The 12666-nt window shown below is 34.4% G+C and overlaps 1 protein-coding gene across 2 annotated transcripts in view; it reads left to right on the top strand.

Moving 5' to 3' along the window:
- Nucleotides 1-12666, top strand: part of PCSK5 (proprotein convertase subtilisin/kexin type 5) — a 466873-nt gene that overhangs the window by 169191 nt on the left and 285016 nt on the right. For both annotated transcript variants that reach the window (XM_025360325.1, XM_025360326.1), the window contains exons 6-7: nt 6744-6832; nt 10234-10406. In XM_025360325.1, the coding sequence (XP_025216110.1) occupies nt 6744-6832; nt 10234-10406 (262 nt within the window). The remainder of the gene's footprint in view (nt 1-6743; nt 6833-10233; nt 10407-12666) is intronic.

Here is a 12666-nt window from a genome sequence, read left to right on the forward strand (position 1 = left end):
TTTTTTTTTTTTTTTTTTGTCAGGTTTGTCAAAGGACTTTGAAAAAGGAACTAGAGAAAGAAAGGCAGTTTTCAGAAAGTAAAGCCGAAAATTCTGAGGAATTAGACTTTATAACAACAGGTTTAAGAATTCCTCAAAAGAAATTTTTTAAATTCTAAAAGATTATAAATGTTTTAAATTTTTTTATCCTACAGAATTTAAAAAAAAAAAAAAAGTCAAACAGAGAAACATCTGAGACAAATAGATTGCCCAAATACCTGATTTCTTACCAGAAACAATGCAAGCTAGAAGACAGTGGAATAACACTTTTGAAGTGGGCTTACTCTAGAACTCTGTATCCTGTGCAATCATTTTTTAAGAAAAGTAAAAAGTTATTTTCTGAAGACTTTCAAGAGCCACAAGACTCTCTGAAAGGCCTTTTCACATTTGTAGAATAAATGCCCAGAATATTTATGAAATGTTCTTCAGAAAGAAATAAATGATCCAAGAGGGAAGCATGAGCTACAAAAAGAAACAGAGCAAAGAATGTACACTTGACCCTTGAACAACTCAGTAATTAGCCATGTTGACTCCATTCCATGCAGCTGAAAATCTGCATATATCTTTTAATTTCCCCCAAACTTAACTACTAATAGCTTACTCTTGACTGGAAGCCTTATTGATAAACATAAACAACCAATTAACACATATTTTGTATGTTACATGTATCATATACTATATTCTTACAATTAAACAAGCTAGAGAAAAGAAAATGTTATTAAGTGAATCATAAAGGAAAATTATTTTAGTATTCATTAAGTGGAAATGGATCGTCATAAAGATCTGCATCCTCATCACCTTCACATTGAATAAGCTGAGGAGGAAGAGGAAGGGTTGGTCTTGCAGTCTCGGGTGGCAGGGGTGGAAGAAAACCCATATATAAGTGGACCTAAGAAGTTCTGTGCTGTTCAGGGGTCAACTGTATTTGTAAATCTAGACAAACACTGTTCAAATTAGTAACTAATTAATTTCTAGGGTTAAAAAATCCAGGGTATCACTATAATCATAGGAAGCTTGTACATGGGTATAAGAGATGAGTAATCGGAGTTAAATCAGTCTAACGTCTGCATTGTTTGGAAAAAGAGGATTGATAACTTTAGACTTTGGGTTAGGTATTTGTGATCCAATACCTAGGATTGCCACTAAATAATAGAATGCATAACAACCAAGCTGATATAGGGAAAAAGGTTACAGAAATGAACATGAATATATCAATAAACACAATTACTATAAATGGTCTTACTCTCTAGTTAAAGACTCATTGAACGTCTAGTTTCAAAAAAGACCAAGTTATATTCTTTTTAATAAGAGACATAACTAATATGAACATAGAGTATTTGAAAGTAAAAAACATATGTATACAAATTAAATAGTCACTAAATATCTTTTTTTAACTGCAAGAGCCATTCAGTGTTACTACATATTTATAAATGGTGTGTTTCATTAGAAAGATTAATAATTCCATTCTAAGTAAAACAAAATTGATAAAATTGCAAAGCATATTAACAAACCAACAGTATAATAAATAAGCCTGATATGGTGGACACATAAAGAATAATTGGAGAATAGCCATCATTTCCAAGCACATGGAACATTTATTAACATTGATCACAAACTCAGCCATTGGGTAAATCTCACAAAATCCAAAGAATTGGTTCATATAAATAATATTATTTTATCACAAGTTAATCAGATTATTATTGATATCAAAAGATAACTAATTACCCACATATATTTTTAAATATCAAAACATACAAGTAATCCATGGGCCAAAAATAAACCAGAGCTGAATTTCAAAATAGAGGCCCTTGTGATTCAGTAGCACTGGGCATTAATTAATAGTAGATACAATGAACTATAAGAACAGTAGTCTCATTAAAGAAATTACACATTTGAATAAAAATAACTTATGAAGCCTAATGAAGGATTATAGTTAATAATTGCTAGGTTTGGGAGAAAATTAATAGTTGAGCTTGGAGTTTCCAAAATAAATAGTTTTTCTTTTATTTTGATCATAGTTTACAATTGATTATAGTTTACAGTAATCTATTGTATATCTCAAATTATCTAAAAGAGAATAATTCAAATGTTTCTAACATAAAGAAAAGACAAATATTTAAGATGATAGATATCCCAATTACATTGAATTGATCTTTACAAATTATGTGAATGTATTAAATTATCACATGTATACTGAAAATATGTACATCTCTTATATATCAATCTATAAAAATTTTGAAAAATGTTTTAAATTGATCATTTTTTGATGATTAAAATGATATAACCACATACCAGAATGGGAAGATAATTACTAGTACATCAAAATTAAAGATCGTCTCTAATCCCATTGGTTTGGGAGGCTAAGATGTGAGATTCACTTGAGGCCAGAAGTTGGAGATTAACCCGAGTAACATAGCAAGATCCTGTCTCTATAAAAAAGTTTAAAAATTAGCCTGCTGTAGTGGTGCACACCTGTTGTCCCGGCTACTCAAGGGGCTGAGGTGATACAATTGCTTGAGCCCAGGAGTTTGAGGTTACAGTGAATTATGATCAAGCCACTGTACTCCAGCCTGGGTGGTAGAGCAAGAGCCCATCTCTTAAAAAAAAAAATGAAATTGTGTATGACAACCCAAAATTGATGTAAATAAGATTGTATGTTCCAAATATCAACTTTGGAAACATTTGTGACAGATAGGACAGGAAGGAAATTAAGAAATTTGGGCAAAGGGCATGAAGAAGTTATTTACAAAGCAAGAAATAGAAATAGCTAATACATATTTGAAAAATGTTCAACATCAAATATAATGGGCAGGAGGTGGGAAACAGCGAGATAACAGTTTTCATGTCAAATTGCCAAGGATGAAAGAGATTGAAAAACTCGTATGCAGGGGTGTGTGTACATGGGGTTTATCGAGATATTTTCTCCATATGTCATTCAGCTTGGCTTATGGCCTTTACGTTTACCATGCACAAAATTTAATTTTTTATAGTAATACTTTCTTGTTAAAAATTTTTGATTGATACATAATCATTGTACATATTTGTGGGTTATATATGGTATTTCAATATATGCATGCAATGTATAATGATCAAATAAGCGTAACTATGTTATCCATTGCCTTAAATATGTATCTTCATTCTGTGGGTAATTTTCCAAATCTTCTCTTCTAGCTATTTTGAAATATACAATAAGTTATCATTAACTATTATCATTCTACTGTGCTATTGCACACTAGACCTTATTCCTTATATTTAACTGTATTTTTGTACCCATTCCCTAACTTCTCCTCATCCCCCACACTGCCCTACCCTTCCCAGCCTCTCTTAACCATCATTCTACTCTACCTTCATGATCAGCTTTTTTAGCTTTCACATATGCGTGAGAGCATGCGATATTTGTCTTTCTGCTCCTGGCTGATGTCACTTAACATAATGACCCCTGGTTCCATCCATGCTGAGAATGTCAGGATTTAATTTTTTTTTTTTTGAGACAGAGTGTTGCTCTGTCAGCCAGCCTGGAGTACAGTGGCATGATCATGGTTCACTGCAGCCTTGATCTCTTGGGCTTAAGTGATTCTCCCACCTCAGCCTCCTGAGTCTCTGGGACAAAAGGTGTGCACCACCACACCTGGCTACTGGCTAATTTCTTTTTTATTTTTGTAGAGACGCAGTCTCCCTATCTTGCCTAGCCTAGCTTTGAACTCCTGGGCTCAAGTAATCCTCCTGACTTGGCCTCCCAAAGTGTTGGGATTACAGGCATGAGCCACCGCATCTGGCCAGGATTTCATTCTGTTTTATGGCTAATATTCCATTGTGTACATATACCACATTTTCTTATTCATTCACCTGTTGATGGACACTTATCTTGGCTATTGTGAATAGTGCTGCAGTAAACATAAGTGTGCAGATATCTTTTCAATAGGCTGACTTCCTTTATTTTGGATATATACCCAGCCATGGGATTGCTGGATGATAAGCTAGATCTATGTTTAGGTTTTGCAGGACCCGCCATACTGTTTTCTCTAGTGGCTATACTAATTTACATTCCCACCAGCAGTGTTCTCTTTTCACTGCATTCTCGCCAGCATTTGTTATTTTCTGTCTTTTTGATAATAGTCACCTTAACCAGGGTAAGATATCTCACTGTGGCTCCAATTTGCATTTTCCAGATGATTAGTGATGTTGAGCATTTTTTTCACATACCCGTAATCCAATTATATGTCTTCTTTTGTGAAATGTGTATTCAAATCATTTGCCCATTTTAAAATTGGATTACTTGGCTTTTGGCTATTGAGTTACTTATACATTCAGTTTATTAATCCCTGGTCAGAGAGTTTGCCGGTATTTTCTCTCATTATGTGAGTTGTCTTTTCCCTCTGTTAATTGCTTCCTTTGCTTTGTGGAAGGTTTTTAGCTTTATATAATCACATGTGTCTATTTTTGCTTTTGTTGCCTGAGCTTTTGAGGTGTTACTCAAAAAAATCTCTGCCCAGACCAATGTCCCAAAGCATTTCTTCAATATTTTCTTCTAGTAGTTTCATAGTTTCAGGTCTTATGTTTTAATTTGATTTCCATATAGGGTGAGAGGTGAGTGGAGGGGGGTGCGTAATAGTTTCATTCTTTTATATATGATATCCAGATTTCCCAGCATTATTTATGGAAGAGCCTCTTCTTTCCCCAGTATATGTTCTTGGCACCTTTGTCAGAAATGAGTTGGCTGTATATGCATAGATTTATTTCTGTGTTCTCTATTCTGTTCTGTTGGTTTATGCTAGTACCATGCTGTTTTGGTTTCTACAACTTTTAGTATATTTTAAAGTCTGCGGCTTTGTTATTTTGCTTGGGATTGTTTTGGCTATTTGGAATATTTTGTGGTTTCATATGAATTGTAGGATTTTTTTTTTCCACTTCTGTGAAGAATGTCGTTGGTATTTTGACAGGGATTGCATTGAATCTGTAGATTGCTTTTGTTAGTATGAACATTTTAACAATACTAATTCTTTCAGTCCAGGAGCATGGAACATCTCTTCATTTGTTTGTGTTCTCTTCAATTTCTTTGATCTGTTTTTTGTAGTTTTCGTTGTGTAGTAATTGTTTCGATCTTGCAACTTTTATGAGTTTTGGTTATATTACTTTTGTGTGCTGTTAACAATTTGACAACATACTGTCTACTCTTTGATCCAGTAATTCTACTTCTAGGAATTCGTCCCAAGCCATAAAATGATATCTGTACTCAAGATTGCTCTTCATATTGTTGTTAATATTAGTGAATAACTGAGCAAAGTTGCAGGAAAAGAGGACTTGTTAAAAAGCTTATGGTGTGTGTATATATTGACAGATACACACACACTACACAAACATTTATATACATCATTTAAGGAATTATGTAGTACATTAATAACCATTAAGGTAATATATAGATTAATATTTATATAGAAAGATATGCATAATATTACTAAGTGAAAAAAGCAGTATATATCTCTTTTCTGTAAACTTGTATGTGTACCTTTCAGTTGTAAGCAGTAACTTGATTATAGTTGCACAGAGAGTAGTGGTCTGAGGCAGCTGTGCTGTGAAATTAAAAGCACTGAAATGGATTTGGGGACTTGAGTTTTAGTTACTGTTTTGCTAACTGTGCTACTCTCAACATACCTTTTCATATCTCTGGTCCTAGATGCCCTCTTCTCTAAAAACAAGGGAAGGGATGGGCATTTAACTTCACTAGCAATGACAGATAAACCATAGTGACTGTTACATCCCCCTTCTGCAGGCATGGCAGACGTTAGAGGTCAGTCTTAGTGTTCTTTCTCTGGGCTCAGCCACACTTTAGAATTCTTCTCAGCACACAGTTTTAGGCCACCATTTCTAAGCAAATTGTACTTTATACTGAAAACTTCTTTGCCGTCCTTAAAAGAGGATCTTAGAAGTTCTTTCAGCTAAAAGATTTCTCTGATCAAGGCACAAAATTATTGTGACAAGAAATAACAAAGAATGCTTTTTCGGTAAATGTATTTTTTTTAATTTTCTAGTATCCACATTTCTTTTAAAAAGGTGAAAACAAGTAAAATAAGTGTGGATGACATATTTTATTAAATAAAATATTTTAACATGTATCTGGTATAAAACAATCATTAATAAGATATTTTACCTTTTCATTTTTGCATACAAAATCTTTGAAATCCAGTGTTTATTTAAAGCATATCACATTTCAGCTAATAAATTGTATTGGAAATACTTGATCTGTATTTAAATTTACAATTTAAAAAGTAGATTCTCATACCCATCTTAAGTTTTCTAATAATTGATTTGAGTATTAGTTCTTAAGCTTAAATAAAAAATTGAGATGAGGTTGCAGTAGTCACATTTCAAACATCTGGTAGCACATATATCCAGTGACCACTATGCGGATCAGTAGATGTTTGGGGGATATAGAAACAGAGTTTTTCTAACTTTTATCCTTCAAGGAGATTGTCCGGTTGGGAAAGCAAGATATCCAAAATAAACATGTCAAGAATATAATCCAGAACGGTCTAATTAAGTGCTAGAAGTTTGCCATGGACAGACAAAGTGCTACTTGGGAAGGAAGTTCCAGAAACACCACAGCTGGGTACATTCTTCACCACTCTGAGTGGTGGCAGTGATGCGTTGGCTTTGTGAGAATGGTGCTTGTCTTACTTTAGAAAGTGTGTGTGTTCTGCCTGCAGGCACGGGACTCGCTGTGCTGGGGAAGTGGCAGCCGCTGCAAACAATTCGCACTGCACAGTCGGAATTGCTTTCAACGCCAAGATCGGAGGTATGGGAAACCAACTTACGTGGATGTAGAAATGCACCAGTGAGCTCTTTGGTTGACTGGCTTTCAGAATCCTTTTTAAATGGAGGTTAAACGATTGGGCATGTCTTTACGTAATAGCGTTCAACTATTGCTGGCCCCAACATGACCATGTTAGCAGGCACTGTTAAATGTATTTAGTTAAAGACTTCTGAAGCAGTCACCCTAAACTATTGTAAACACTTTTCTTTTAAACAGACTTGAAAAAATGTTATCTAGTAGTGAAGATGGGGGTCATTGACATTTGTACCAAAATGCTACAATTGGTGCCTGGGTCAGAAAGAACTAATCATATAAACATTAGGTCATAATACCTCTATGGAAAGAAGCATTTTGTAATTCTCTCAAAGTAAAAAAATCCTGGTTTTGTTTTTGTTTTTTTCCTTTGGCTTAGGCTTTTAAAAAGTTCCTTTTAATTGTAATTAAAATGATACATGGCAAAAATCTCCTTTTGTAGTCCCATAACATAGTGATACTATTTCTATGAATGATTCAGATTATATCTGTATGCAGGCATGTGTATGTACAAACTCAATTATTATAAGGACCCAGCCAAAGCTGTATAAATTTGAGCATTAATAAAAGCAAACTCTTAACCTTCCCATTTGTAATCATCTTTGTAAGAAACAGCCCGGTGCCACAGCCACACACAAATGGGAAGAAAATATTGTGATACAGTCTATGTATCCTCATGATTTTATCGTTATGCCTGAAGGTATTCCCTAGGGGTCTCCTAAGGGCGTCATAAGATGAATGAAGCTCCTGGAACCAGGTTGACCTCCTTGTTTCCAATGCACTATTTGTTTTCAAGTGGGAAATAGTGTTGGAGCTAAAAAATTAAAATGACAATTCTGTCTGGCATAGGAATATGAATATAGAGTTTCCCTAACATGAAATATTTAAGGTATACAATAATAGAACTAAGAAAAGGCTTTCTGAATCTACCTTGAATATCAGTCCACAGTGCATTTGATCTCTTTCCTTTTTCTCCCCCTGAATTCTTATGAGTATGATAGTTTGTTAAGCAGTAATTAATTAGCGGGGAGCATGTGCTATTTATTAAGCACAATGCATATGAAAGAGCTAAAGAAAAGAGGCAAAGAAAAAAATTCTTCATTCCCTGAAGAACGATGAGAGTTCTGGAGGCCCCTCATGATCCCAAGAGAATTAGATCAGAGGCTGCCAGGTCAGCCCTTCTCATGGTCCAGGATATAGTCTCTCGCGTACACAGACACACAGCTCCGGGTTCTTATCATTACTCTCCAGCACAAACCCAGAAATCTTAATAATTTTGAAAAAATGAGACGATGAACTTGTGAACTCACAGATAAACCAATGACCTAGCTTACAGAACCTTATTTTTTTTTTTTAAAAAAAAAAAAAGGAATGTATGGCAACAAATCAAAAATGTTCTAAAACAAGAACATTCTGAATAATAAATTTAACCCCCATACCCAAGGCATGAAGGCTTGGAGTTAAATGAGGAAAAAATAGCCTTTTATCTTTAAACTTGACAAAGTAAAAATCTTTCTTGTGAAATTTCTATTAGAAAATGAACATCACCCTCTAAGTATGATTTACAAGCATTTTTTTGTACATGACATAGAAACTGAATTCAAGTGTTATGTCCTACTCTCCTGTTGGCATTTAGAACACTAGTGACCTTGTTTGGGGCAATTACTGTGTTTATTTCAGACCTCATTGTACCAATAAAATAGTTTCATTTTATGCTTTTCAATAGGAAGTAAGAGGATGGAGTCGTTCATCTTTCTTTGCTAAAAAATATGCAGGTGAATTTTGAATATTTAAATTAAATTAGGCCAGTGGTTACTCAGGATGCAGTACATTGAGATCATTATGTAGGGTTTTTTACTCACGCAAAACAAACCATGGAAAAGCTTTCCAATTTTCATTCCAAAATTTGTAATGGAACTTGTTCATAGCTTTCATTCTCCGCCTCTCCTGTTAACACACATCTCCATTAAAAATTCAAAAGTCTCGAGGAAAGACAGTCAAGAGACATTAACACCCAAATGTCTTTAGAGATACATGGAGGGGAATGAAATGTTGGCTAGATGTTAGATGACCATGGGAACTTATTTCCCTACTTTTTTGTAAAAAATTTTAAAGGATGAAGGGTCATATCTGTCATGGAATTTAAAATGGTTCAACCTAATATCTATATTTTTGGATTAAGAAAATGAGACAAAATGGTAACAGTTATTGAGTAGTGGCTATGTGTATGTGTATGTTCATTCTTCATTCTTTCTATTTTTCCTTGTTTGCAAGTTTTATAGTTAAAAGTTAAACATTTTTTTAATGCACAAGGAAGATATAGTTACTTCAAGAATATTTTTATTTCTACCAGTATTCCCACCTCAACTCACATAACTCTATCTAAAGCAACTTGGTTTGGGGTTTTATTATTTAATCCCCATTTGTTGATAACCAATAAAAACTTAAAATCCTATTGATGACGAGGTTTTCCTAAGGATTAAATTTGGCCTGTAAAAATATAATTTTTAAATGATACAGTGTTTCAGTGATGGCATTTAATTTAAGCTGAAGGAGAGATATGTTTACGTAACAATTAGATGCTTGGTTGTGGTTGTTTTTATGAGCCTCCAAAATAAAAGGAAAAAGGAAAGCCTGACATTTAGCATAGAATTTATTTCTGAGTATCTTAGTGTCTCTTTTTGCAAAGTAGGGTTAATAATAAATTCGTATCTGTTTGATAGAAATATGCTTAAATGAAGATTAATAACTAAACATGGCTAAAACCCTTTGAGAATTATTTGAATTGTTGCATCCACAGAGATCATTCTCATTTATTATTTGACATAAATAACTTAGCAAAAAAAGAAACATTAAGTTCACATCAATCTTATGATTAGAGGCTAATATTAAATATGGAAGACATGAGACCATCCTACCTTGGCAGCTTTCCAAATAGTATATGACTGCTAAGGTTAGATAGAATGTTTTATATCAATTAAGAACACAAGTTATTCAATAAAGAGTTTAAGGAAGATGAATTGCTTGAAGATCTCTTTGTCAAGTACTCACTCAAGAGAGGGATGCAAAGGGAGAGACTGTGGCAGCTGTTATAAGGAATGGAACCTTAGAAAAAGAAAATGATGGATTAAAAAACATTTTTAAGTTTTGCTCTTTTATATACAATGTGACATCCTTTCTGCCCAAGACACTGCCTGCAAAGTATACATTATCCTTTTGCTAGGGGAAGATATGCACACTTAAGTGTTGATTAAAAATGTATTCTTCCCCCCGAGAATCCTGCAGCTGTGTTTTTGGAGTGTTGTGTAGTGAAGCCCTGTAATGAACTAGTTCTCCTTTCTGTGTTGAAGGAGTGCGAATGCTGGACGGAGATGTCACGGACATGGTTGAAGCAAAATCAGTTAGCTTCAACCCCCAGCACGTGCACATTTACAGCGCCAGCTGGGGCCCGGATGATGATGGCAAGACTGTGGACGGACCAGCCCCCCTCACCCGGCAAGCCTTTGAAAACGGCGTTAGAATGGTAGGTTTTAAAAGCATGCAGGCTTATACTGTGTGGATGGGTGATGATTCTCATATGAAGAATCTATGGGTTTCTGGCTGCAGTCTAGAGAATTGGATGGAGCTCTTAGGCTGAGCCAGCAGGTAGGCTAATGGAAAGAGGTGATGAACATTTGGGATTGTGAGTTATTTCTGTTCTGCCAGTGAACTAAGAGCTAGAGAGTTTCTTCTGAAGAAAACAGGTACATTACAGTGCTTAAATTCTTTCAAAGAAAATGTATTAATACGTAAATCTTGCATTCAGAGAAATACATTCTTAGGACTGTGAAATTGAGTGAAGATAATTTAACACTCTCCAGGTAGTGAATAGATTGCATAGTGATGCCCCTTGGGGCATCTCCCTTTTTTTAGTACTTTCCCTAGTTTCTCCCACCTCTGTCCCAGGACAATATTATTTGTGTTCCAGCTCCTGATCTCTACAACCAAGTAGCTTAATGCATCGTTCTTTTCCTTAATTACACCAAAAAATTGATTGACCACTCTCCCCCAAAAAACTAACCATATAATCTAATGTAATAAAATGTCTATTTCAAATTACAGATCTTAAGAAATCCTGTCTTATTTAAATTAAATTTTGAAAATAAGGATACTAATCTTTGTAATCATGAGAGGAGGAGAGCTCCACCGGAAGTAATGTCTTTTTCTTTTTCATGAATGGACCTTTGGGTGATTTAAAGCATACGGTTAGTCTTGTTCATTTAAGGCCATTATTGATCTGGCCCTAACCTCGCTTTTCTTCCTCCTCTGTTTTACTCCTTATAATGTAGACGTGCTCCACTCCTATCCAACAGCACAGAATGTTTTCCTTGTTCTTCCTACATAGTTCCCGTGCCCCATTCCCAAGTCCTCCCACTGTAAGCCCAAATCCTGTTTGACCATCAAGCCCCAGCTAAAAAAAGTTTACCTCTTCCCAGAAGCCTTCTCACTGCCCAAACTAGAATTAACTATAAACAGACCCTACCTGTGCTTTATATTCTTACTACTGTTACATAGAGTTCCTCTCATATTGTGCTTTATATCAGAGTTAGTTCTGGGTATATCTTCCATACTAAATTGCGAGTTCCTAGAGAGCCGCCCTTGTGCTCCATACATCTTCATGGGCTTTGCAAAACCTAGACAGTGCATTGAATTCTAGTGAGTATTCAATAAAGTTGTTGAATCAAATTTAATTAACTACAAATGATGCTAACCACAGGGTTGTTAAATATCCAGCTCAGATATTTATAGTGGAATGCATTGTTGATTAATGTAATGTTGCAGCTGGAGTAAAAATAATGATTTGCCCACATCTCTGTGGGATTTTTGTTAGAGTTTTAATAGAAGACTGAGCTAAGCTGTCTTCTAGTTATTCTGAAATAGACTGGAGGAGAAAATTATATACTTATTTTGTAGGTACTTCCTAGCTGAAAGATAGTTCACGGTTGGTTAAAACATTCACTTTTTTAGCTCTTTGTCAATTTTCAGCTCTCTATATTAGAGTCTTTTAAATCATAGGATAATGTTTTAACTCATTGTCTAGAAGTTTTCTTTCAAGGTGCCTTAACAGCAAATGAATATATTCTGTGTAATCTGGTGATTTCATTGCTGAAGCCACAGACTACAAATTGCTGTGATCTCTATGTTTTCAGTAGAATGATCTTTCAAATTAAGTAAACCAAGCACTGTTCATATTTAATCATAAAACTGTATGTATATGGCTCTTATAATAAAGAGCAATCTGGACTTTCTCATTAATCTGAAAATACTTAAATTAGTAATACACATAACCTCATGAATGCTCATGTATATATAAAGAATGCCCCATATTCAGTAGCTGGTTTTACTAACAGACTAGTAGGCATCTCACTGAAGCAGAACACATAAAACAACAATTTTCAAATTTATTTTTGCTGGGGAGTCTTTCATTCGATGGAAATCTTAACTGGAAGCTTAGTGTGTAAAAAGTTAAAAATGTGCTTTGTTAAAAGAAGAGTAAAAGGAGGTTAAGATTAGAAACAAAATCATCTGAGAAAATTATTCAAACACATAGGAAGATTGTATTTAGAAATTTGGAGGAAATTTACTTTATATTCATTATTAATTATGAAAGTAACCTATGCTTATTGTAACAGATTATACAAAAATGAGTGTAAAGATGAACTTAATAATGGATTTCCACACCCAACTGGGTAACCACTGTTAAGAGTATAGGCTACATGTTTCCATACTCTTGTGCATATTAA

This window comes from Theropithecus gelada, chromosome 15 (genome assembly GCF_003255815.1).
Source record: "Theropithecus gelada isolate Dixy chromosome 15, Tgel_1.0, whole genome shotgun sequence".
Classification (NCBI taxonomy): Eukaryota; Metazoa; Chordata; class Mammalia; order Primates; family Cercopithecidae; genus Theropithecus; species Theropithecus gelada.